The sequence below is a fragment of the Anas platyrhynchos genome, chromosome 2 (assembly GCF_047663525.1).
Source record: "Anas platyrhynchos isolate ZD024472 breed Pekin duck chromosome 2, IASCAAS_PekinDuck_T2T, whole genome shotgun sequence".
Classification (NCBI taxonomy): domain Eukaryota; kingdom Metazoa; phylum Chordata; class Aves; order Anseriformes; family Anatidae; genus Anas; species Anas platyrhynchos.
In genome coordinates this window covers 141,848,512-141,874,194 of record NC_092588.1, presented here as the reverse complement: position 1 = coordinate 141,874,194, position 25,683 = coordinate 141,848,512, and the positions used below count along the sequence as shown (strand labels likewise).

The following is a 25,683-nucleotide window of genomic DNA, read 5'->3' as shown; positions in this document are numbered from 1 at the left end:
GCCCATCTTCTCTGCATCTAACGTTACATCTTTATTTTCTCAGTTAACATATACAGAAACAGAGCCACACTGTCCTCTGTCAAAGACAGAAGTGACTGTCTTGTCCATTATTTAATCTCTTAAAACCTCACATTTCTAAGTCACATATGCACCACTCTTTGGTAAAGTGCTATTGTGGTAACTATCTAAAATAAAATATTATCGGGGTAAAAATTTAAACACTGAAAAAAATGTAAGTTAAAAACTAAAGTTAGGAGATTACTTAAGTCACATGTGTCTTGAAAATGTTGCATGGTCCTAAACTTGATATTGTTCAACCCTGAAAGGTGCTGCAAATACATTCAAATCTATTTTATCAAGTATTTTCTTATCAGAAGTTTATTCACAGAAGTTTATTCTTTCTGCACAGAAGTTTATTCATGTGAATGCTCAGCATGTACTATGGGGATAATTGCTGATAAACAGCTGCATGTTATAGTAAATATCCCAAGGCTATGACTTCATAATGCAACAGCAAACCTTTGCTTAGGTATTTCTGGTGTAATGATTTCTGCAGTGTATGAAGGAAGATCATCAATATGCATCTCCTGCGCTGCCAGCTATGACTGATTATCTGGTGAATGTCTTTTGACTCTTCAATGATTCTTCATTATAGCTTATATAAGAAAGATTAAAAAAAAAAAAGGGATCTACCTGAGATTTTATACAATGTGATAAGAAATTATTTACAATCTCCACTTTTTATTTCTCCTTACTAAAAAGAAAGAATACTTTTCAGACCCTTTAAAAGAAGCTCTTGGCAAATGACCGACCATTGTACTAACCACCGACTGGGAGCTTGTTTGGAGAGGGAGTCCAAGTCCACCCACACCCCTGCCCTGTTTCTCTGTCCCAAGGCACTGTCAGACATTGCATAGTCGAACCACTCTGCCTTTTATGTCTGGCACCATCCCTTCAACAAAGTCAATATAACATCACCTCAAGCCATAGACAGCCCAAGCTAAGCGTGATGTGACTGCCTCATACAGCACTGCCAGGCCAAGACTGCACCGTGCTGTGCCTACCCCTGTTTCAGCTGCTCTTTTAGGCCTCCTCCAGTGAAGAAAATCACTTTTTCCTCCCTAAAAGATGGCCAAATATTTTGAACACTGGTACAATAGACAGACATAAGCCAATTCTTCTCCCTGTAAGGCAGCAGTAGTTTTAGCACTGACATAAGTGAGACTGCAGTGAATGCTGAAAGACTTTGTGCCACTGTTAGACCTGAGGATGAGGAAGATATATACAAGTACCTCCCTCAAGAAAAAAAAATAAAAAAAATAATGCAGTAACAAAAAAAGAAAAGCATAAAATGGACAGAGAAAAGAAAGAATTGGTGGGAAAACAGGAATAGGGGCACAAACTAATATGAAATGTAATAAAAATAATGCCTGAACACTATATTTTTCCTAGTTCTTCTCTCTTCTATCCCAGTCTTCCTTTTCTGTCTAATCGATAAGCACAAGAGCACGGAGCATGCTGAGCAGTGAGCAGAACAAAAGACAGATTCTGCTGCTGTTTTCTAATAATATGGATTAGGAACAACGTTAGAGTGATGCTGCAGTAACTTAAGCAGCATGTGTGAGTGGAACTGGATCTGGTAGCATCTCAAAGTTGCAGCAAGCCATGGTCATAATCCTCACCCTGGAAATGTATCCCTGAAGTCAGCAAGAGATTCCATACAGACAAAGATGTGCACAAGTAAGTCCTGTTGAAGAATCAGAGATAAGGGGCAGGCTTAAAGAAGGGAAGTTCTAGTTGAACTGGAAATCCCTCCTGGGACTTGGGGTCATTGCACTGGCAGAGACATTCCAGTCTCATATCCAGACACAAGAGGTGTACCAGTACCTTTTTGCACAGGGCAGGTTCCACATCCAAACAGCAAGAGCTGAGGGGAATCTCTGCGATTCATTGTCAATGTATTGTTAAAGAATGCAATTTTAGGTTGAACAAATGACAGCTGTTCTATTAAGGATTTTCTAATGCATATCTGATTAACCTGTGAGGCAAAGAACATAAGTTCACAGTGCTTCCTAAAAGCGAACTATTAGGAAGTGCATAACCAGGTATTCAAGCACTTGCAAGTTAAAGCAACTTGCATACCTGAAATAGGTCTTTTTCTAAAATCAGTTTCTGCTGAGATTACTTGAGTCACAAATCCTATGTGACTGTGGCCTGGCAATTTTGTGTGGTCATAATTTGTATATTCATTACTTCTGCAAAGTTCAATCTTGAAAGCTGATCAAAAGAGACACTGGAAATATACATCAACGACTGTGCTCTGTTAGTACCAAGAGTCCACATTAAACAAATCAGCAAAAAGAGAATGATTTTACATATTTTGGCACTGTCAGTTCTGAAGAACAAACCCAGCCTTGGGACAGCTCACCTTCCTGGCTTCCCCATCGATATGAGAATGGCCCAAATTTCCCTGTCCCATCTAGAATCTGCAACACAAGCTGCACAACCTCCCTGCGAGCAGCCAAACTGGACTGCTCTAAGTCAGAAAAACAGAAACTTTCCTACTGAGGACATTGTTTATGCAACATTGCATCTCAGCATTAGGTCTCCAGCTGACTTTGCAGAGGAGGTAGATAAGCAATCTTTTAAGCCTGCCCACTGAGCAAACTGTGTAGAGACTCAAACATCCCTGCAAAGCCATTTATAAAGCTATCTTTCAGTCTCAACCTGAACCTAAAATCTGGACCTAAAGCAAAACCTTGCCCCTGCTTAAAACATTGTTACTTCAGGCTCAATGTGCAATTAATGTGCAATTAAACTTACTTTGCTATGGTGCAGAATCCAAATATCATTAAGAATTACCATCATTTAAAGATACAACCCTGAATTCAAATTTCCAATCAACAGAAGTACAAAACTGGTCATTTTTAACTTATCAACCTACTTAGATCTTATCTTGAGACCTGCAAATCTTTTCTGCCTCTTGATTTTCTTTCTCTAGGAATACTTTCTAAGCCATTAACATTTCTATACAGTTTCCTCTCTCTTTTCATCACACCTCACCAACCACAAAGAGATCGTCAGGTCAGACAGTTTCTGTCAAAACTTGCAGGAATCATGTCTAGAATCCATGTATTAGTATCGTATTGAACCTTCAAATACACACTACAGCCATTTTAACCTTGTTGTCTTTTCTAGTTTTGTTTTTACAGAATGCAGTTGGGTGACAGGGCTAAGCTCCTTTGAACCAGTGTTTTTTCTTCAATTATTTCAGTCACTTCCAGTCTCCCACTAGCACATTTTGAAGTCATCTCTAGAGGCTGGCAAATTGAGCTGCATCTAGATGAATTAAAAGCAGTTCTTTATTAATGACTTTTTCTAACCTCACGCTTATGTTAGCTCACAGTAACACATGGCCAGACTGGAGAGGCCACAGATCATTTAATTCCACCCCCTTAAATATCAGTATATACAAGCACTTTTGTGGGAAAATTTCACTGTATGTTAGCTATTTAGAAGCAAAATATCCAATATAAGTTAGTAATGTAGGCTCCTCCTTCTGTCGTACATGGAGGGAAAATAAAAAAGAAAAAAAGACTGTTTGCCTAAAGAGTTACTTCTCTCATCTAAAGACAAGTTTCCAAAGCAGCAGGATTACCCTCCAGGGGAGCCATGCTCTCCCTACTGACTACAGTGTAAACCTAGATGACTAATATCTGCCACACATCTGCACTTTAGACAGCTGTTATAAGATAAAAATGTATCTTGTCCCTAATGATCACTGTTGTTAATGTCTCTAGCCACATTGTTTTTCTGTGGTCTATGACATTTGGTATGATAAAAAACTATGAATGTTTTGTTGTTGTTGTTGTTTGTTTGTTTGTTTTTCCATATGTTCATTCAAAGAGTTAAATCCCAACTCCATCATAACTCACTGCACTGCAGGAGCAACTAAGCATCATCCTTTTTCTATTAAAAGATTCATAGAGAGCCCAGAAAAAAAGCACTATAACAAGGCTGCCTTCTACAACACTCCACAATATGAAAAGGGAAGGGAAACAAACACCACATAATTTTTTAAACAAACACAGTGCTATTTATGCTTACATATAATTACAGGAGATACAATATAGGCCAAGTTAGGGGTGAGATACTTTGGCCAATCTATATCCAAAACAGACCAAATCAATAAAAATGGGCCATCCCATGACACAGGTTAAATGAATAAATCTCTGGAACTTGGGGCTGCAAATAAACAGGGAATATCCGTTATCAAACAAACAGGAATATCTATTAAAAGCGCTACCCGCCTTTCGCCCAGAAACCCCGTCACTTTTAACATAGGGAAACAGAGCTTGTGAGTAACTAATTTGGGAACGAACTTAGAAGCTTTATTTCCAGCTCTTGAGTTAACACCAAACAGTGTATTTAACCCAGTTCTCAGGTACACTGTACCATGGGGCCAAGAAGCTGGGGATGGGATTCACTAGCAAAGTCTGCACAGAGATCACACGTTGGTCATATGATAAAAGTAACAGTCACCACCTTTGAAGATGCTCATTCTTGTATTTTTCCTGCTGTGTATCAACTGAATTCTGTTTCCCTACTTCCTTTAACTTGCTGTAAGTACCACACAGCATGCTTTCTTGCAAAGTGTAGGCTATATGTTATCCATAGCATACTGCCAACCAGACTCAGACCTCACCCACCTCTATTAGCCTGTTTGTAAGAATGAGAGCTTGGACATGCTCTCTTGGATGCTCCTTTGAAAATCAATTAAAATTAAAACAGTTAAAGCACACACAAAGCCAAAGGCTAGGACATTCCAGTTTGACCTAACAACAGAGACAATTATTAGATTAAATTCTTCAATACTTGTGCTTGAACACAGATGTCAGAAGTCTTTATTTCCCTATAGCAAGACTTCTTTTCATATTTTTAAATTTATTTACAAATCAAGTGTTCTTAAAGTGGATATGTTTTACAGGATCCTCAAGTGTATCACAAATGGCAAACCAAAGGGACAGAACTCCTTAAATCATTACATAATCCGAGAGTTGCAAACCACTGGGATTTCACTGTATAACCCTGACTAGGATAAAAAGGAGCTCTGCATTATTAATGATCTCTGTTTCCTTTCTTTCTTTCTTTCTTTTTCTTTTCCTAAGACTCAAGCAAAGACACTTACTCTGAAAGCTGTTCACTGAAAAGATGTTGGGATGATAGAATCCAGTCTTGCAAATACATTTGTAGGCTCCAAGCACAAATCCAAGGCCTTTAATTGGCATGCACTGCGAGAAAGGAAAAAAAAAGAAAAGTAATGCAGTTGACTATACAACCATATACTGAGATATACATTGAAGCATAAGTAAAACATTACAAGATCCTGTGAGCAGACTTCTAAGAATGAACAGGCACCCCTTCCAGTCTGACAATATTTATTTTCTCAGGGACTCTTCCCATAGCCATATTTCACTCCAACTTGTTGGTTTTGTTTGTAGTTTGTGTTTTTTTTTTTCATTACTATTGAACAGCACAGTTACAAACAAACCTGTCCCATGACAAACCAGCCAAGTGGAAAATTTGAGATTTGTCCCTGTGAGCTGTCCCCAGTTGCCAGGCTCCGTCCACACTGCATCTTGAGCATGGCCCGGAACCTGAGCCCAGGCCCCAGATCCCATTTCTACTATGTGTTGCTTAAGTCCAAAGTGAGGAACGCCAAAACAAATTTATGATGGTGACAGAACATCTACTATCAGACCACTTCTGTACAAGAAATAGGCTGTGGCTAGCACAGAGGAAAGATATAGTTTGGCAATGTGAAGGCAGAAACACTGGTAAATGAATTTTCCCAATAATGCTTATTTCACTTTACCACATCAAATTAGACTGCCATCCTAAACGCCTTTCCCATCAGCATAGGTACTAGTATATAGATACTGTACCAATACAGGTACCGTAACGATATGCCTCTGTGAATAAGAACTAGACAATCATATTTCCTCAGTGGGCAACAGAGTGATTTAACTAAAATATCTTCTGCCCTCTCAATTCCTTAAGTGTATGCTGCTGTATGCTTGTTTGTTGCTGTCTGTGGCTTCAGAATAAGTGTAAATCTCTGCCTGCCTGTGGCTGGGAGGAAGATGCAGGGGACAGGGCTAAGTAAATAAGACATAAGTTTTAAAAATCAAATGCAAACCATGAGAGGACAGTCCACACTGACATTTAATAAAAACTCCAGCATTCATCTCAAATTTCAGTTTTGTGACATAATCCCTCCTGATACTGGGAAAACCACTTTGCTTCTCGTGCCCTCAGGTGGGCAGAGCAGTCTTTTCTCATGTGTGTGTGTGTGTGCAGTGCCAAGCTCAGCACCTCAGTGCAGGCCAGCAGGTGCTACTGGAAAGCAACAATAAGAAGGAAACCAGCATGCAAGAAAACTGAAAATTCATTCAGCCTTTACGTAAACTTGAGAGGAGGAAAGAGAGAAAAAAAAAAAAAAAAGAGAAGGCGCAAATAATTTTTCTTCTCGCTTCATCTTCCACAGGAATGTGACTGTTGACAAGGTGGAGGACAGGAGACCTCAAAGTGAGATGAATGTGTAAGTCCAATGACAGCAAAACCTCTTCAGCCATGAACAAAAAAGCAGCTAAAGAAGGAAAAGAATGTGCAAATTCCATCATCTCCAGCCCCTTTCAGTCATCGTGCTTCAGAAACATATTTCAAGGGAAAATTCTGTTGTGGTTTTCTGGTTTTCTTCTTTGTAAGATGAATGCACATGCTGCTAAAGATAACACATTTGCTTTTGGAAGCCAAGGAAGAAAAGAGCTAGCTTCAACTGAATCCTTCAAATACCACAGCACCCATAGGACCACATCAATAATCTGCTCTCACTGCAGAAATTCTTCATATAAAAATGTGGCACAGCCTCGTGAATCTGCATCAAAATAAATGTGTTACTGATCACACACATCCAGTAATCACACCAACAGAAGTTCATAACCTTTTATTGTTTCTGACCAACCAACAACCTAAAAATGAACAGAGGATTTCAAACACCGCTGTCTTCCTTTGGTGTAATATATTACCCGTATTTCTTGTCTTTGGCAGCTGTAATGTACAACATAACAACCATCACTCAAATTCTATTTCTTGCAGTCCATAAAATCCCATGCAAAGGTATAAAAAGGATCAGTCTGGAGAAAGGAAAGGAGGAGGGAAAGCAAGCCTGGATCCCTCCAGAAAGCAGATACAGTTTCAAACTGTGAAATTGCAGCGTGCTCAGAGATTACCAACATTTCATGGAAAGAGAACTATTTAAAGTCTTTTTTCTCTTTTTTTTTTTTTTTTTTTTTTTTAAATAAATTTTAGCAGTGAGGCACGAAGAACGCAAAAAAACATGTGGCCAAATAAATAGGAACTATTCCTAGAATGAAGAAATTCCTCTCTTCTTGAAAATATTTTACAAGTTACTCCTGTATCAACCAGCAGGGGCAAATGTGACGGAGATCATGGTCTTCCTAAGGTTCTGCAGCACATACAGCCCAGCCCAGCAGGCTCCACCTTGACAGAACAGCAAGATTATTTAATGTAACTGGGAATAGGACTGCATTTCAGACAGCTCCTGTGTTGCTCCTAGGTGCTGGGCACCGGGAGCGTGGGGACTGAGCAGCTCAGAACAGACTTTGTAGATGGTGCCAGTAAGATTAATCTGCTGCTAGGTCACACCAGATTTGATCCATATAGAACTCAGCAGTGGAAAAAAGCAAGCCTGAAAAATACATACCTCCGCATAAGCAAAAAAGGGAAGCATAAAGCTGACCTGGTTTCAGATTTTATCATGAATGAGAAAGCAAAGTTGTGGGAATAAAACCACCGTATTTCTGAGTACTGTTTGCTCATCAGTGGTCATCAGCTTTTAAAAATTGTGCCTAATTTAATTCCGTCTCTTCTGCGCACAACATCAAGTGCCTAGGCAAACAGTTAAAGATGTAGAATCACAGAATCGTCTAGGTTGGAAGAGACCTCCAAGATCATCGAGTCCAACCTCTGACCTAACACTAACAGTCCCCACTAAACCATATCCCTAAGCTCTACATCTAAACATCTTTTAAACACCTTAGGGATGGTGACTCCACCACTTCCCTGGGCAGCCCATTCCAATGTCTAACAACCCTTTCGGTAAAGAAGTTCTTCCTAATATCCAACCTAAACCTCCCCTGATGCGACTTTAGCCCATTCCCCCTCGTCCTGTCACCAAGCACGTGGGAGAACAGGCCAACCCCCACCTCACTACAGCCTCCTTTAAGGTATCTGTAGAGTGCGATAAGGTCGCCCCCTCTTTTTCCGGACTGAACAATCCCAGCTCCCTCAGCCTCTCCTCGTAGGACTTTTTCTCCAGACCCCTCACCAGCTTCATTGCCCTTCTCTGGACTCATGTAGGATAGCTACAGTGAGCTTTCCCCTGATACTCCTTTCAGGACATCCTCCCATAATTGGCACTCGCATTGCTTTAACTTCCAGCCATTAGTTCTTATAGATTGCTTGGTTACAATTTACAGCAGCTTCATAACCTTTGCTAAAAAAAAAAGAGTTAGAGTTGTCTATTCCAGCTGTCTGTTCCCAGGTTCGCAAGATTTTCTTTTCAGCTTTATAATATTTGTATAAGAAAATGATTCCCAAGTTTCAAATACTATGCTTTTAAATTATAGTCAGCTCAAAGAGTAAGATATTGATTACGTACCTTGAAATTATTTTATAAATAAATATAAGTGGGTCCTGAATCAACACAGATGCACCATCTAAGCCAGCAGAAAGAGGTTGTATTGGTTTAATTTTTCTGCTGATTGTTGTAAATGACAAAGTTGGAGAAATCTAGCATGATAAAGAATATATTTGTTTGGAAAGAAAATTGATTCTTAGCATAAACCGTGCAATTGCTTTGGAAGTCTAAGCTAAATCTTCTGGCATAAAAGAGGCAAAGCCATTCATCAGATCTGACTGGACAGAAATCAAGTGACAAAGTATTCAGCAGATGCACAAAGCAGACATCACATCCATGCAAGAAAATAGAAGTGGAAATGACAGCAAAAAAAAAAAATAAAAAAAATTAATAGCTTAAAAGAAAGTGTGTGGCATCATGTGCTATATCTAATTTAGAAACTTACATGAACCACCAAACAAATGTAGTCTGTGACATTCTCAACCTGAAGGATAAAACCAGTCATTTTAGAATTACAAAAATTAAAAATTAAAAGAAGACTAAAAATAGAGCCAGCCTTGGCTTGGGTGCTTCAAATTTTTCAAAGCACGTGAGCAGCTTTTTCTGCATGCACAGAGTGATGAGGATGTCTGCCTTGGGTAAAGTCAACTCCTTGTTCAAAGGTTGGAGTAAGAGTAAAGACATGATGGATAAAATTTAACAGAAACAGTGCAAATAAACACATTTCATCGCTGTGGTTTGTGGCAGCACGTGTGAATTCTAGAAAATACTCTGTATGTAGAGGTCAATTTGGGTCTGGCATATAAGAGCTGCTGAAGCAGAGGGGTGTCCCACGAGACCCCAGGAGCTCCTTTCCCATCCTGTTTGCCATGTGTCAGGCACGCTCATGCAGGAAAATAAATGAAAGAAGATAAAAGAGTAAAAATCCATCTGCTGAAGTCAATGACAGTTTTGTCATTGAAAAGGCTTTACCTATTACATTCTCTCACTTCATTTATCTGCCAAGAGCAGGGTTGCGTTTTGAAATGTGTTTGCAGCCTCCTCTGAAGCGCACAGCATCCTTGCACCCCAGGGCCTTGTGCACACACCTGGGAGCTGGCAGCTTGCCTCCAGGCAGCTAAGGCTTCAGCCTGCTAACAACAGTATTCACAAGGTTCTTCTCTTCAGATACACCATTTCGCTTCAAAAGGGAATGGCAGGGCTGGGCACTCCATAACCTATATACCAGGGTTACCTGGTAGGCTCCCGTAACTTTTTCTCCTCAATGACACTGAATTGTTATATCCCGAGTCAGACCAAGCACGCCAACAGCTGATCTGATTCAGCTTAAAACAAAGTTAGGCATCAGGAAAATATCTGTCTCAGGTGAGTAACCAATGGCATGAAGCTTTGCTAAAAACTCCACTCTGCATTTTAATGCAATTTCTCATTATTCTGATTTTGTTCAGCCATGGGACCAGAGTGAGCAGTGATAATGAGGAGTCTCAGCTCGTTCATATAAATAATTATAAGCTACATGTGACCATTAAAGCTAGAATGCCTGATTTTTGTGTTAATCTTAGCTATGTGTCAAAACAGTCATAAAATGGAAAAAGCTACTCATGTTACCTTTTTTTATTAGGACACTTTGGCTACTACCTACAAGAACCCCCGCCCTAAGGAATGGCCCTATTTGGGCTCTGACCATCACTCCCGAGATGCCAATGCTAACAGCAAATAACTGGCCAAATGTAATAAAAAGTGCTAGTAGAAATGGTAGAAATGGCACATTTTGCAAAGAGAAATATATTTTATAATATAGATGATATTACAAATCATGGTACTTGCTTAGAAGAGGGTGAGAAGGGAAAACGGTGAGCACAGCAGTGCTTGAAAGCAGGTTACCTGCAGGGGGAGGGGGCTAAGCATCAGAAAACTCATCTGCAGCATTCGTCATACGTATGGGGAACCCAACCTCAGCCTGCAAATGATGCTTTCCACAGTCCAGATCACAAATACACAATTACAGCCATTTTCAGATGTGTAGTTTATACACTCAAAGGCTCTGAAGCAATGACAGTGTTTAAGGCGGATTTTTCATTAGTGCTGAAAACAACTGCGCAGGCAACAGTCAGGCTACTTTTAGGGGGAAAAATATCTCTTTATGTAACAGATTGTAATTGCCATTGGTAACCTGAATATCATTTAAAAACATATCAAACTTTGCTTCTGATGGATATGCTATACAATAAAATTACCATTTTTTCCTCTCCTAGAAAACTAACCTGCAATTACAAGAAAACCTGTTAACAGACACCATAGGGACTGATAATTGTATAGCCATTAAATAATGCAGCCTGATTACCTTGGAGACATTTTCTCAGGGCCAGGTTTCATTCATATTGCGGATAAATTAAGGCATTTTTACTGGTAGCATGGGTTAAACAGAACTAAGAGAAAAGTCTAATTTGCTTCCTTATGGTCTTATCTGCATTAAAGAGAATTATCTTAATACTGAATCTCTTCCCAGACTTTTTTCCCATTGTTAGGATAATTTCATATTTTATACATAAGCACTACTGGAAATGCCAAACATTATCTGCAGAAGACCTTCCAGAAGCTGTCAAGGAATACACCAAAATACACACAGGTCCTTCGCCTCTGGACATCTCATCCTGCCAACTGCTTCTGCATTCATCTGTGACTTGGCAGGAAACATCACAAAAGTTTGCTTGGGAGACGGGCCACACAGTAACACCGGGGAGTAAGAGAGCTTGCCAAATTCTGCAAGAATGTGAGGCATTTCCAAAACCCTTTGGTGGAGGAGCAGCTGGACCTGCTTCTGATTCCCATGCAGGGTGGACCAGAGCTGTCTCTCACCTGTTCATGTTTTCCTAAATTATTAACAAACTAGCACTATTTTGCAAAATCTCCCCTTCTATTACCTCTACAACAATAAAAATGACTTTCATTATGAAATCCATTTTGCACATTCAAAGCCTCGTTAAAAATATTTCTTTACAATTTTAAGAACAGCCATTCATATTCTCTTCTAAAGGCTGATAAGAAGCACTAGAATAGTCCGTCCAGGCTAGTAACCCACCATGAGAGCAGTTTTAGCAAAGAAAGCTCAATCAGAATAGGAAAGAATAACAGAGGGTCCACTGGAATTGCACTGCTCATCTCACAGGACTGAACATGTCCATTTACAAGATGGACATCTTGTAGACTGCTCAATTCTTTAGAAAGAGTTCATCTCTTAAACTTCGACCAGTGTGGATAGCCTGCTGGCCCTGCTTTTTGGAAAGGAGAAACATTTCTTACAGTTCATCCAAAAGCTACTAAATAGCTGCTACAATAAATCATTAATTTAGATGCTTAATTCAGACAGAGGAACAAAGTGGTGGAAAATAGTATACAGTGTTTTAATAAGTTAACATGGACAACGTTACTGATCCAACACTTTCCAGCCAGCTGCTACATCTGTCCCTTCTATTGCAATTCTCTGCAACCGCTATAGCAATCGTTTCTTGACTCTAAACATTATTTTTAGGCTGGTTCCACACACTAGCAAGACATATGTGATCATACTGGCAAGGTGTGGAACAGTTGTATGTGTTTTCCCAATCCACAATAACTTTTTGAACCTACTGGCTGACTGCAGGCAGTGTGGTAGGGGTGAGAGACTTCCTCAGTTCCCACAAGCTTCGGCAGAGTGACATCCTGGTAGAGAAGAGCTAACTTACTCTTGTCCCTGCTAAGGGAAGAGCTACATCAAGAGGACATGTTTTATGAAACACTAGAGAATGCCCTTACCAATGCCACAGGCACAGGAAAAGGTTTGGCTGCCACTGGTGCCCCTAAACATCAATTAATAACAGAAGAAAATGCGTTAGAAAAACAGACTACAATAACCTGATGCACCACTTCTTTGGCATTCTGTCCATCTTTAGGTAACTAAGAAGCTGGCTCATTTTTCCAGAGGGTTTTACCACTCAAGACCGCCAGGAGTCTTGAGATGAGTCCAGCTATGTGGAGTTGGATGAAGGATGCTCCTTCCGTCATAAGATCACTTCTTCCTGAAATTCTACTTTGGTGTTCTGTGTGCAACCTGCCCAAGAAGGTGGCTTTGGAAAGGATCCGAATTTTAATATCTTTGCTCAATTTTGCATTATTCTTTCCTTTATATTTGTGCCACATTACACAGCAGTTGAAGGAAAACAGCCACCTCACTGACTGATAAATGAAGACACAGCATTATTTTTCACAAAACAGTCTGACACTGTCTGCTACAGTCTTTCTGTTTGCTTGGTGGTCACTGGTAGAAGAAAACTCCCAGCTAGGTTCTGCCCATTGCCTCTATAGTTTGACAATGAGTCACCCCACCAAGATAGTTAATTTTGCTTACAGGGTAGTATCAGGATTTGAATATTTTTACTTGTCAAACAATATTTTCCACTGTTACAGCCAGATTTTACATCCTCAAGATTGGGATGTCTCTCAGAACTGAAGTTAAGAGCAATTTAACCTGTGACCTGAGCTTAGATAACTACAAATTCTTCTTGACTACTTTCAATCTCACCACCAGGCTTCCTTCACGGTTTCGCATACTAAAGGAAACGATTTCATGACAAAGTCATCATTCCTCTTCTTGCCCAAGAGCCATGCATACCATGGGCTGACAGACTGCTGTTGAAGCCCCATCACAAGTCAGTAGCAGCGCTTCATTACTGCTGTCAGAAAAACTTCCTCTTGAACTCTCAGCACTCAACAGCACCAGCTCCACTTTGATCTCCCCAGGTTAGTGCAGCATCATTGAAGAATTGATGCTGAGTGAGCACTCATTACAAAGCACAAGTCCCGCAGAGGTGCTGCGTGCCCCACTGTCACGATGAAAATCCAGCACCCAGTATTTGCCAGCTTTACCTGGCTCACTCAGCCTTTTCTTTAACACTAGGCAAGCTTAAAGGGTTTAAAAAATGCTTGGAAAGGACTTGCAGTCATATCTTGCTGGGGCCCTGTGTCAGTGCTATGCCAGGGGCCTCTAAGGAGCAGCCCAGACACATGAGCATGCCATGGTGCCATAAAATCTTGGTAGCAGCCCCCTCCGCGGAGACCTCCAAGCAGGACAGCTTTCTTTTGCAAAAATCTCCAGTATTAACTAATCTTTACAATATAAATATATCCACATTTAGTCAATCCTCTGAGATGTACAGCAATACGCATGCCAAAATACAAGTTGAATTCAAAAATAAGCTGGAAGGATGAAATACATATAGCTCTAACCGTTTCACTAGTCTGCTTTCCCCCAGTTCAGTGATGCACCATTTTTGAGTCAAGGTCCCAAACTGGCTGGTGGCTTCATCAGTTCTGAAATGAGTTAACCCAATGGCAGATGGCAACACCACAGGGATAGGAGAGAGATGCCTCCTCTTCTCCGGAAGAGACAAGTCAGGTGTCCTCAGCCTGTCCTTACAGGACCACTTCCAGCCCTTTTACCAGCTTTGTTGCCCTCCTCTGGACACTCTCAAATACCTTAACATCCTTTTGTTATTGTGGAGACCAGAACCAGATACAAAATTCAAGCTGAGGCCATACCAGTGCTAAATACAACAGGAGAATCACCTCTTTTGTCAGGCTGGCCATGCTGTCTTTACTGTACCCCAAAATGGGGCTTGCCCTCCTGGCTGCCAAGGCACACTGCTGGCTCGTGCTGAGCCTGCTGCCAACCAGCACCCCCAGGTCCTTCTGCTGAGCTGCACCCACTCACTGCCCAGTCTGTGCCTGGGTCTTGCATTGCTCCATCTGAGGTGCAGAACCTGGCATTTGCTGTGGTTGAACTTCACACCGTTGCTGATGACCCAGTGCTCCAATGTATCCAGATCCTTCTGCAAGGTCTCTCGTCCTAAGCCTGTCAGTGTTCAAGAGGCGTTTGGATAATGCCCTCAGTAACATGCTTTAACTCTTGGTTAGCCATGAGGTGGTCAGGCAGTTGGACTCAACGATTTTTGTAGGTCCCTTCCAACAGAACTATTCTATTCTAACCGATCCTATCCTATTCCATCCTAGATTCCAGCTTGCAGCAGGAAACCGAAGCAAAGCATCAAACAATCCCTGGAACCAGGAACTCTGCAACTTCACATTCCTTTTCACTCCTGGCAGGGTTACCATGAGTAACGCTGTTTGAAAAAGCATGCGAGTGCAAATTTGGAAGCCAATTTCCCAGGGATCATTAAGAACGTCAGAAAATTCAGCAAGTTTATCTGCATTGTAATTACTTCTTTCTCAAGTACTTGCAAGTGGCAGAAAGGTAACACTGAATCACATGAATCAAAGTAGCCTCTAGGCAGTAAGAGGCATGTATCACCCACCCATTCTATTTAATGAATCTGAATGAAAACAGGGACTCATGAATAACAAGTAACACGGTATATCCGCTGGAGAGGACACAAGCTGGAGTTTTCCTTCTATTATTCAGCAGCTGCCAGAAGCCGGTTCACAAAGCATGATGGACTGGATCTCTTCTGACATCGTTAAAATTAAAAAGGAAATTGTTTTCTATTATTAATTATGGAAGCGTAACGCTTGTTCTCAGAGCTCCCAGAAATGGTGAAACAGCATCTGGTAGCAGCATACCGTAGATGTATAAACCTCAGCAGACGATAAGATGCTTGGAAGAGTTTGCCTCAGACTCAACTAAATGTCAAGTTTATTCTTCATCTGCAAAGCCAAGCCCCTTTTATTGAAAGCCACTACAGAAATAGCACCAAAGGCCTGCCAGCCTTAATGGGACACACACTTACACACGCAAAAGCCCACCCTTGCTCTGTATCATCTCACTTTTTAAGTCTCATTTTAAAATCACTTGAAGAGTCTGCAGCACAGTCATCAATTCTCTTGAGTGGATAAACTTCCTGAGACCAGGAAGTTAAAGCCAGGACAGATGAAGGCAGAATCAGGCTCAGTCCCAAGTTCACATATTTTAGTTGGTAACACATGGATATTATAAAGGTGACAATGGAAAAAGAAACAACCTTCAGATTAAGAAATAAACGTTTGGTTAATAATTTCACTAGTCTGCAGCTAGTGGAATCAGATTTTCTTTCATATTAAAAATAAATGATGTGTGTACTTTTTTTCTAGGCAAACAATTCCAGAAGAATGATGACATTATAGCACACGTGGCTTTACATTTTGTGTTATCATGGTCCCCTCTCTGTCCTTTCTACCCTTGTTCTGTTGCAAAGCACCACGTCACCAAGGAAGTGAGACTTGTGACTCACCTCCCCAGAAAAGTCTCTCACATCTCCCCCAGGAACAAGGGCTCTCCATTCAGCTCACTCCCAGCAGAGAAGCTTCATTCACAACACTCAAGAAGCAAGAGAAATCTAGGCACCAGCCTATTTAGTAGTCAAGGCAGTCTCCTCAAATACATCGACCAGTACTTTTCCTAATCTAACAGCACAGATTGGGTCTTCCAAATTTCTGCTCTGGGACTCCTAAAACTCCATCTCGACCACTGACTTCATTAAAACAAACAAACAAACAAACTCCTGAAGGTAAATTGTATGAAAGTGTTTCTGTACAGTAAGTGAATTACAAACTAGCCAAGTTTGAGGATGAGAACTTCTACTGAGCTTTCTTGAGTCCAAGACAAACTCTCCCAAGTACTGTCATTGCTTTATGGTTTTCAGGAAGTTTCTGGATTCTGTATCTACAAGTTTGGGGATATAGTTGCCATATGATAGGATTGTATTCACTAATATAGAATTACAAAGCTGTACAAATAGACTATGGCAGAAGCTTAAGGTGAAATTCTACTCCCACTCACATCAGCCTTCCAAGGAGTTAGCTTTAGGAAATGTACTGAAAAGCCTAAAGCCCAGAAGCAATGTTTTGAAAGCCCTCAAAAAGGTCAGAAAGGTGAAAAAGCCAAGCACTCTTTATGACCAGAGCCCTGGTAAATGAGAATGCTGTTGAACTGCAGACTCTGTAGGCTCCCAGGTCAGGTTTGGAGATTCTTTGAATTTGAAATGGTTTGAAATGCTCGGAAATTCATAGGCATCTGCATGGCCGCTCCAGGACAAACACTTCAGCAGACTGTCAATGCAACTTACCTACTAACAATTCCTTACATTTCTCTTACCAAGAAAATGTTTCCTTTGCTTATCTACAAACTTCATTTCTGCTTGTCTTACAAAAGATAAATATTTTTCTTATCTATGGACTTCTTCTGGAGGGAGAGGAAGGCTTCCTGTTTTGATCCAACTTGCGTATCATCAAAGAAGGTCAAGATTAGGTATTTTATACAGCTTTGCATCATAAGAAATGTCTTGGTGAACCAGTGTAAACACCAGGATATTTAGTCGGTATCTTACCCAAAGGGAAAACAGAGAAAAAATAAATAAATAAATAAATAAAAGGATCTTGCTCTAACAAGTAATAACTTGCTGACTGTAATATAGATACTATTACAGTATTGCTGTGACCACTGAGAAGGTTACCTGACAAACTAAATCCTATTTACCTTTTGCTATAACTCTTTGCTCTCCTTATTAGCTCATTTGAGACTGGTATGGTGCTTATAATTGCCCTGACCTGTAAAAAATCCTGTTAATATTGGCAGTGGTGCTGGTACTGGCAGAGCAAATTAAAGACACTGAAGTTAATTATATTCAGACTAAAGTAAATTTGGGAAACGTTTCTGGATGCGCTCAGCATTTGGCTAACTTTCAAATTAGAATCTACTGTAAATGCACAACTTCATTTCCCCAGTGAACTTTTACAGGCTTTTGTTACAACAATTAGCCATTTTGTGAAGGAAAAGTTCCCTGTGCAGGGACCAAATGTAAAGAAGTGAGCGGGCAATGAAATATCCCCATCAAAAGAATCAATCCAGCAGCAAAGTCAGTTCAAGTGCCCATTCATTCACCTTCAGCTTTCACATGTGAGAAAGAGGAATGACACTCATTTATATAGCGCACTGATAAACCTTTTTCTCATTATAGTTTCCACAGCCACAAGACAGATGATTTAACACCAATACACTTTCACCTGCATTATTTAGCTCCTTACAAAACTTTACCCAAGTATTCACAGGAACTAGTAGCATCCTGAAAACCTAGGACGTCTCTTTGTTTTAGCTACAAAGAATGTGTAGTGCTTTAAAAAGGTTATCAGATTTACTCATTAATAATGCCCTTTTTTTATTTTTACAAAAGAAAGCATTTTGATTTTCATCACATTTTCATGCTAAAGTGTACTATAGCAGTCACTTTGCAATACAACATGTCATCACAGAATCACATCTTAATCTGTATATTCTACATGTTTTGATGCAATACCTCTGGTTACAAATTGCCAATTTTAAAACTTTTTATGAAAGTCATCGTTGACTTGCTCAGTTAGTCTAATGGATTATTTCCAGTTTTTATTTAAATTAGGATTTGGATTAAAAGATGGCTTGTAAATGAGATAACTCTAGTTGTAAGAGTACAGTGTAGAATTATACCAAGCAAGATTCCAAGAAAACATAGACACAATTCAATATATCAATGAAATCTGGGAGCAAAAAGGTGGAAATGGGCCCATGGCCAGAAGGCAGCCCTCTGGAGGGCCCAGCCACGCTGAGGTTGGTCTAAGATCTTCTTGTTTTAGTTTCTCTCAATGTGGTGCAGTAGAGGAATTTTAGTAGATCCCAAGGACCCCATCCAATATCTTTCTCCCTCATACTTCCCCAACTTTGTAATCCCTGAATCTTTCAGACAAAGCAATTTATCCTCACTGCTGAACCTCTAACTACATCTGAAGAATCACATTTGAAAGGCAAACCAGCTTTTAGTGGCATAATGTCAAAAGCGGCTGAAAATACACAGTGGTGCATCCAAAAGGACATTTCTTCAGGAAATTATTAGTGCTTATTTTCAGAATCACAATAACGTGCTCAGAGCCACACAGAACAAAAGATGTATGTGGTCTCTGTCACATGAAGTTCATTGTAACAGACACTTGCAAGACAGAACGAGAAGGATCCAATTCAGTTCTCATTGGCCTTTCTTTTAAATAAACACAATTTCAGTGACTCGAGTGCTTCCTGTCACCTCATTGATATTACCTGTTAATGGTGCTAGAATCAAATCCACTCTGCTTCAACCTGCTTCTATGCTTTAATTTATACTCATTTTCTTTAAATCCATTTTTGAGACTGATAAGAAGTTATGAAACCTGAAGAGCAAAGACCCATGTAGCCTCAAGGGCCATCCATGAGACAGGAGAGCAGCAGAATCGAGAAGGACCATACGGTAGGGCCATTTTTACACTACTCTGATTCAGCTTCTGCTGTTATTGCCAATTAGCAAATAACATTCACTTAGCCACATGATTCCCCAGGTCCTCATCAAATTCCAGCTTTAGCAGTGAATTCTTTGCTAAATGTTTAATACTCTAATTCTCTGTTTTTCTTTACCCACAGCTTCAGCAAACCTCTCTCCCTGCATTTTGGAGAAAACTTGCCTCGGGATGGCAACCAATTGTCAAGTGTTACCACAGAAACTGCTGGATTTCAGTGTTAGCAGGTGAAAAAATCCCTGAGCTATGCCCGAAGTCAGTAAAGTGGCCTCTGGGGTCTCTAAGGGAGGAAAAGAATTGCCTAATTGTTCAGACTTGAATTATTTTTGCTTGATACTCTATCCATCACACTTGGTGTCAGAAAGATTAGGTACACAGCCTGAACTTCACTGGCAGGACTAACAAAGATAAGATCTTTCCAAGAAAACTGAAGATCATTTGGAATATGTTTGTAGCATCACTTGAGATTACAGAACACGGCAGTGCGCTGTGCCCTAACCAGTTCACATCTTCTTTAGACAACCAACACAGCTATTAGGTTGCAAAAAGCTCCTATCTCAAGAAAGCACTTTTATGGCAGAACTTCTGACAGCCCAGAGATATTTTTCTGCTTTCAGTAAATTAGTCTGCCAATTTTTACACAGCAGTAACCCATATCTGAGCTGTGAGAACGTCACTGTCTCAATAAACATCCAAATCTCTTTGCAGACTGCATCCTCTCCCATTATCTTGTAAACCCACCATACTTTTTAATTCCTTATCTTTCCCACTAATTGCCCAGTGGATTGGAAATGCCGTCTGTCAAAGTACAGGCTGTTTGCCCTTTCCCCCTTCTGCTTGCAGGTTGCTGCATCATTTGCTGTGCCTCCGAGCTCCTTGCTCCTTCATCGATCTCTCCACACCAATGGGAAGCCTCATGGCAATCCCTGCCACACTTCTTCAGGGGATTTCTTTACCTGTGCAACTTCAAAAGGTGCCAGTTAAAGCTCTCTCTTCTCTGCCTTGCTTCACATACTCCTTCATTCCACTTTTCTTCCTGGTCTAAGACATTTCTTAATTTATAGAAAAATTGGGGATAGGTTGCTGCATGTTTTCAGGCCATCATCCTGGCACTCAGGCTCATTGCCCAGTAACTGAATGTGTCAGTGGCTCCTTAGAAAGGAAAATCATTAGAATGCTGTCCCTATTACAGTCATGCAGACTTCAACCAAGATGCTTATTATGAAATCTTGTCCTTTAAAATAACTTTGTAGGAATTATATTAAATCCATTTTCCAAACACATTACCTCTTCCACAGAGGTAAGACTCCCCACATTAAGACTCTTAACATCGGGGTTGTTTTCTCACTGTTTTCTCTCAGAGGATGCATCATAGCTTTTTATGTCTTAAAGCTAAAATTGAAATTGCTTCTTTGCATATGAGATTCTGTTGTCTTCTTTATACGGGCTTGCTTCTTACTCTGAAACCATCCCACCGACGTTCATGGTAGTTGTGTTGAAGTAAGAAACTACCAAAACGAGCAAGATAATCAAAACAGAGCCCTAAAATAAGGTGCATTAAAAAAGCTGTTATCCTGTTATCTGTGGCAACAAGCACTCCTCAGCTTTTTGAAGACTCATTTACACAAATATTTGAGCCCTCAAAGCCAACACATTTACAAATCATTTAGACATAATCATCCTGTCACTTACATACGGCTCAACAAACATGTCATTGGGGAAACCCTGCAATGTAATTAATGTTGGGTTGAATGACAACCGAAGAAAAACATTACGAGCATTTTCATTCAAACCTGAAAGGAAATATCTCGTATGTCAACACTCACTTCACCAGGAAGATTGATTTTCCCCATTATTATTCTTAATTGTACACATGTAGCCTTCAATTTAATTTCACTGAGAATTTTAATGGTGGCTTGGCAGTAAGGTTTTCTATCTGGCAACGCAGGCAAAAGTTTTAGTCTCAAGAATATACGAGATTAAGCCACACGCCTGGCTGCAGAGTTAAAAGACCTACTGGTCATAGAGGAAAGAAAAGAATGAGAAAAACTTACTATAATTTTTATGAACCTTCAATTTTGTGGGTAAAATATAAAACAGAAAGTGCCAGTCCCGTTCCATTAATCATATTTTCCTAAATACACTGTCCAGACTTTTGAAGGAACCATGGCCACAGTAGGCCTTATTTTGCTGTCAGCACTGTAAAATTTCATACAGTGAAACAACTTGCAGTCACATTTACCTGTGCTATATTTCCTCTACACTGACTGCAAAGTTAAAACCAAAGACATCTGTTGGTGTATCATTTTAAAACACAGACACAAGTGCTCTGGAAGCAGAACAGCAGAGCAAAGCTCTGGATGCAGCACAGCCTCACCAGCACATCTGAACTCTGCACAAAGTGCTATTAGCATTTGATTAAATATTAATTTCAAGAATGTAGTTGCACAGCATCCAACTGAGGAGAGGCCATTAGCAAATCACAATTTTTTGCCAAAAAATACCTAGCACAGCACAATTTTTCTTTCCGCCCTATTTAATATGGATCACGAGCAGGTAGTAAGTGGCCTGAAAGCACCGGTCCCTCCCAGGGGTGAGGGCTGCAGCCTAGTGTTGTCCCCACTTTTAAACAGACAAAATCCAGGTTACAAAGCATGCCTGGGAGACATGGGCACTACTTGTTTCAACAGGAGCAGGATGAAAACACTCAGTTTGAAGGCACAGGCAACATCCTTCTGGGTGGGGGCTTCAGGTGCCTGCCCTCCTGCCCCTGCTGACCAGGGATCAGGGCCCTCTTTCACCAACAGGGAAAAGACCAAAAGCATATACATGCTTTTTTATTTCACTTTGCCTTGGATCTTAAGCTACAGATCAACCTGAGGACCTTTCCCACCTGCCCTGTCTCACAAAGGGGCTTCACACACAACGCTGGCCTCAAAATCTGCCGCTACACTCTGGTGAGAGCGATTTTCTGCCACTGCTGACCGGCTTCTCTCTGGGATTCACTCCGTGCTTTAAACACCCACACACCACGGAAGATCTATTTGGTCATTGTCACAAACAATTCCCTTCACATCCCGCTGAAGTGAAGTTGTCCTAATTCCCTGAGCAGCGACACAGCCTGTTCCCCTAACAGACTTAGGTTGTGTGTTCAGCTCATTGCCAACACTTGGGTTCCTTCAGCTGAAAAGCACAGGTCTAGGGCCTCACATATAAAATTGGGTTCAGCTGTATTGAGAAAATACAAGGTTAAAGGAGAGCTCTAGCACTACCATGGATAGGGCCAAGCAAATACTTTGCAACTGTTATTTGCAAAATAAAAATCGTTCAGGTCATATTTAAACTATTTAAATACCTGAATTCAACCTAATGAAAAATATTGGTGAGGAGAGAGAGAGCTTAAATTCCATATGATTAAAATATGCATTCAACAGTGACTGCAGAAATGGTAGTCTCCCACTTAACATTGAAATGCAAGGAGTCCCTGCACCTCTTGAGATTCAGTGGGCATCACAGGTTCTGCTCCTTTCCTTGTTTTTCCTGACCTGAACCTGGGATGAACCTTCCCTCACAAGGAAAGGACCTGAGCTTGCATCCCAAATCCCCAGAGGATGCTCTAGCACTCAGCATCATTTCTGAGAGTGGTTTCTCTCGGTCTCTGCCAGAACAGCGCAGCAGCATCGCCAGCAGAGATACTGATCTCTGAGCAGTTTAGCTCAGGTCTCTGAAGGAGCCTTGGAAAAAGCAGCACCCTTTAACTACCGGGCTGCTGATCCATTCACACTCCCATGGCTCCCAGCAGCAGTCCACTTATGTGATCCATTATGTGACACTGGTGGGGTCACTGTCAGGGGCAGAGGCAGGTGTAAAACTGACTTTCCATTTTCTCACACCCAAACACCAAGCTTACCTTTTTTTTTTTTTTTTTTTCCCTCCACACATCTCTCCTGTTCAAGGTGCCCTCTAGGCTTTCACATGTTTCATCAGAGCACTCTAATATTTTATAGCACCGGATGGCAGGCACATGATCCCTGCCCAGGGATCTTACAGCCTGAAGAGGCCAGCGAGGGTGAGACCAGTCCTGTGCATGCAGATGGGTGATGTGGCTGCTGGGCTCTCAGACGCGCTCAGCCAGCACTTCCCAGCTGCAGCTGGCTCCTTCCCGTCTGTCTTCCAGAGCCCTTGCCTTTACAAGACACCTTCACAGCACTCAGCTATGCCTGCAGGAACATTTCTGCTGTGCTTTTTTTTTTCCTTTATCTTTCCTTCCATGTCTTTTTTTGCTTCTTGCGTTTCACTCCTTCTCCTTTCCTTTGTTAGGTCAGCTTAATATGCCTAAAATTAAATCTGTTTTCTCTTTGGATTAATGAATAGAGGACAAGCCCAATTACACTGTTGTTGCTAGTAACACAAGACACACGAAATACTCAGGAACTACGAAGTCATCAAGCAGGTATATGTGAGCTAACTGTTGTTTCAGAGAAAGTTGTGTAATCCAGAAGGACACCAACCCAGAACACACCTTTACATCAGCTGGAGAAGGATGATCTAGCTCCCTAAAACCTCGTACACCTTCTGTCAGCTTCTAAAGACACTTCCTCTCTAATGATTTGTGTTACCATAATTTTCAGCAATTTTTGTGTCTTCAGAGCAGTTGGTAACAGAAAGCTGGTAACCTCTGAGCTGCCTGGCAATGCGGCTCGCAGACTGGTGGAGCACTGTTACATGAACAGCTCCCAGGGGCGCTGCGCAAAGTGCTTCTCCCACCTGGTGCCTGTGAGAAGCAGCACCGCAAATAGCATCAACATGCCGGAGGATGAAGCCACGTTTAGTAAAATAACGTTCTCAAATCCTGCCACTTCACCCACTCTTTGTCTGCAGTTTCCTTACATGTGAAATTGTTCCATGTGGTCCGACTTCCTCAGTTTCTGTGCTGAATTTCTGAGTAACTGAACTAGCCGGGCTTGGCATTCTTGCTGCAGCTGTTGCCTCTGTATTAAATAAGTTACACTTAATGCTGAGGGGGAAGGAAGAAAACAGATTTCCCCTTCCTAAGCTTTGTCACTGTGGGATTAGCCTGTTAGGAAATGAATGCCAAGGAACCTCTCACTGAGCAGCCAGGATTCAGGCACTATTTAGCTGCAGATGTCCTGCGAGAGTACAGGCTTTATTTGCAGATATACTTGATCCTAGCTTACACTTGTAATTATTTGTCACTGCTCATCTCCATAGAAATGAAAGGATTTACATCTTTTAAATAACTGCTTTAGAATAATAGGTAAGATGAGTTTTCAGACGTATCTGACAATGACAATTATAAACGTTCAGGCTGCATCGTCTGAGCTGTTAAAGCAGAGAAGCAAACAAACCATTATGATTTCCCTTTCTTTTATTAATGCATTTTTATGTTCTGCATACCTCTATATTTAGCTATGCACTTTTAGAATTGATAAATGAAGAGCTGCAAGCACTGTTCTAACGTTACATCCAGGATTACTGTGCCATTTCTCAGGAGTCCCAGAGAAGATTATAATACATTTCCTCTGTGGTGTTGCTCTCCTCTCCGATGTTTTTTTCAACTTTCTACTGCAGTATTTGAGAACAAAACTGACCAAAAAAGCCCAACAATTAATTCTAGCAGCAGCACCTGCAAAAGAACTGGGTAAAATAGATTTAAAATAGGCTAGTGCTTCAATGCTCTGGCCTTCCACGGTCAATAGTCATAAATCCTAACTCATTCTTTGAAATCAGAACCAGGCTGCTGATGCAGACAGCTCCAGTTTCACCTGGGAGGTAATGAGGTGAAGCCACTGAATAGGAGAGAAGAAAAACCCAGCCAGCTGACTCTGCACCATTTAACTCAATGGCTCCCTAGAGAGAAGCATCAACAGCAGGGGTGCAGCTGACAAGTGAAATGTTGCTTTGTGTAACACTTCACTATCCGTTTGTGCCCTATCAGAACGGCAAGAAGCTAAAAGGCCACAGAGGAACAGAAGCACATCAAAGCAAACTGCACAGGTACTCTTTGTGGCTACTAGTCAAGAATTCAGCAAGTCTGTGGGTTGGCGCAAGGTTTTGTCCCCTGAATTCTGTTAGAAAATAGTCTTCTCAAAAATATCTCCCCGGACTGCATAGAGCTTTATAGTATTGACAAAACAAAATCCTTGCTTTCAGACCTTGGGTTATATAAAGGGTGGGAGACAAGAGCATTTAACATTTTTCAGTCTCTCTTTGCTACTCTGGAATGCCTTTGTTACCATCAAAATAATAATTAAAAGAAATCTGCAGACTGTACAATGAAGGATGTCTGGTTTCTTTATAGATATAGCTCATGTTTCATAAAATCATTTTGTGTGGTGGGTACATTTAACATCTAAGCTCATGTGCTTTCTCTGGTATAAAACAGATGAAGTCACCCCACATCTTTCTTCCCATGGTGCGCTTTCTCCTGCCTCTGCTCCTTTCACAAAATGTGAGAGGCATATTTGTGACCTCCATCACTATTTTTTTATGGGCTTTTCCCAACCACAGAGGATGCTCAGCTGCAAGACGTGAGAATCTGTCCCAAAATCTAAGGTCCAAAGCTGCTAAAACAATCCAGTGAGCACCAATGGCCTGAGCAGAGCCAGAAAACA

At 40.9% G+C, this 25,683-nt stretch overlaps 1 protein-coding gene across 2 annotated transcripts in view; it reads right to left on the bottom strand.

Annotated features, from left to right (window-relative positions):
* GPR158 (G protein-coupled receptor 158) overlaps positions 1-25,683 on the bottom strand; it is a 195,308-nt gene that overhangs the window by 109,110 nt on the left and 60,515 nt on the right. For both annotated transcript variants that reach the window (XM_027450618.3, XM_027450619.3), the window contains exon 3: positions 5,189-5,291. In XM_027450618.3, the coding sequence (XP_027306419.1) occupies positions 5,189-5,291 (103 nt within the window). The remainder of the gene's footprint in view (positions 1-5,188; positions 5,292-25,683) is intronic.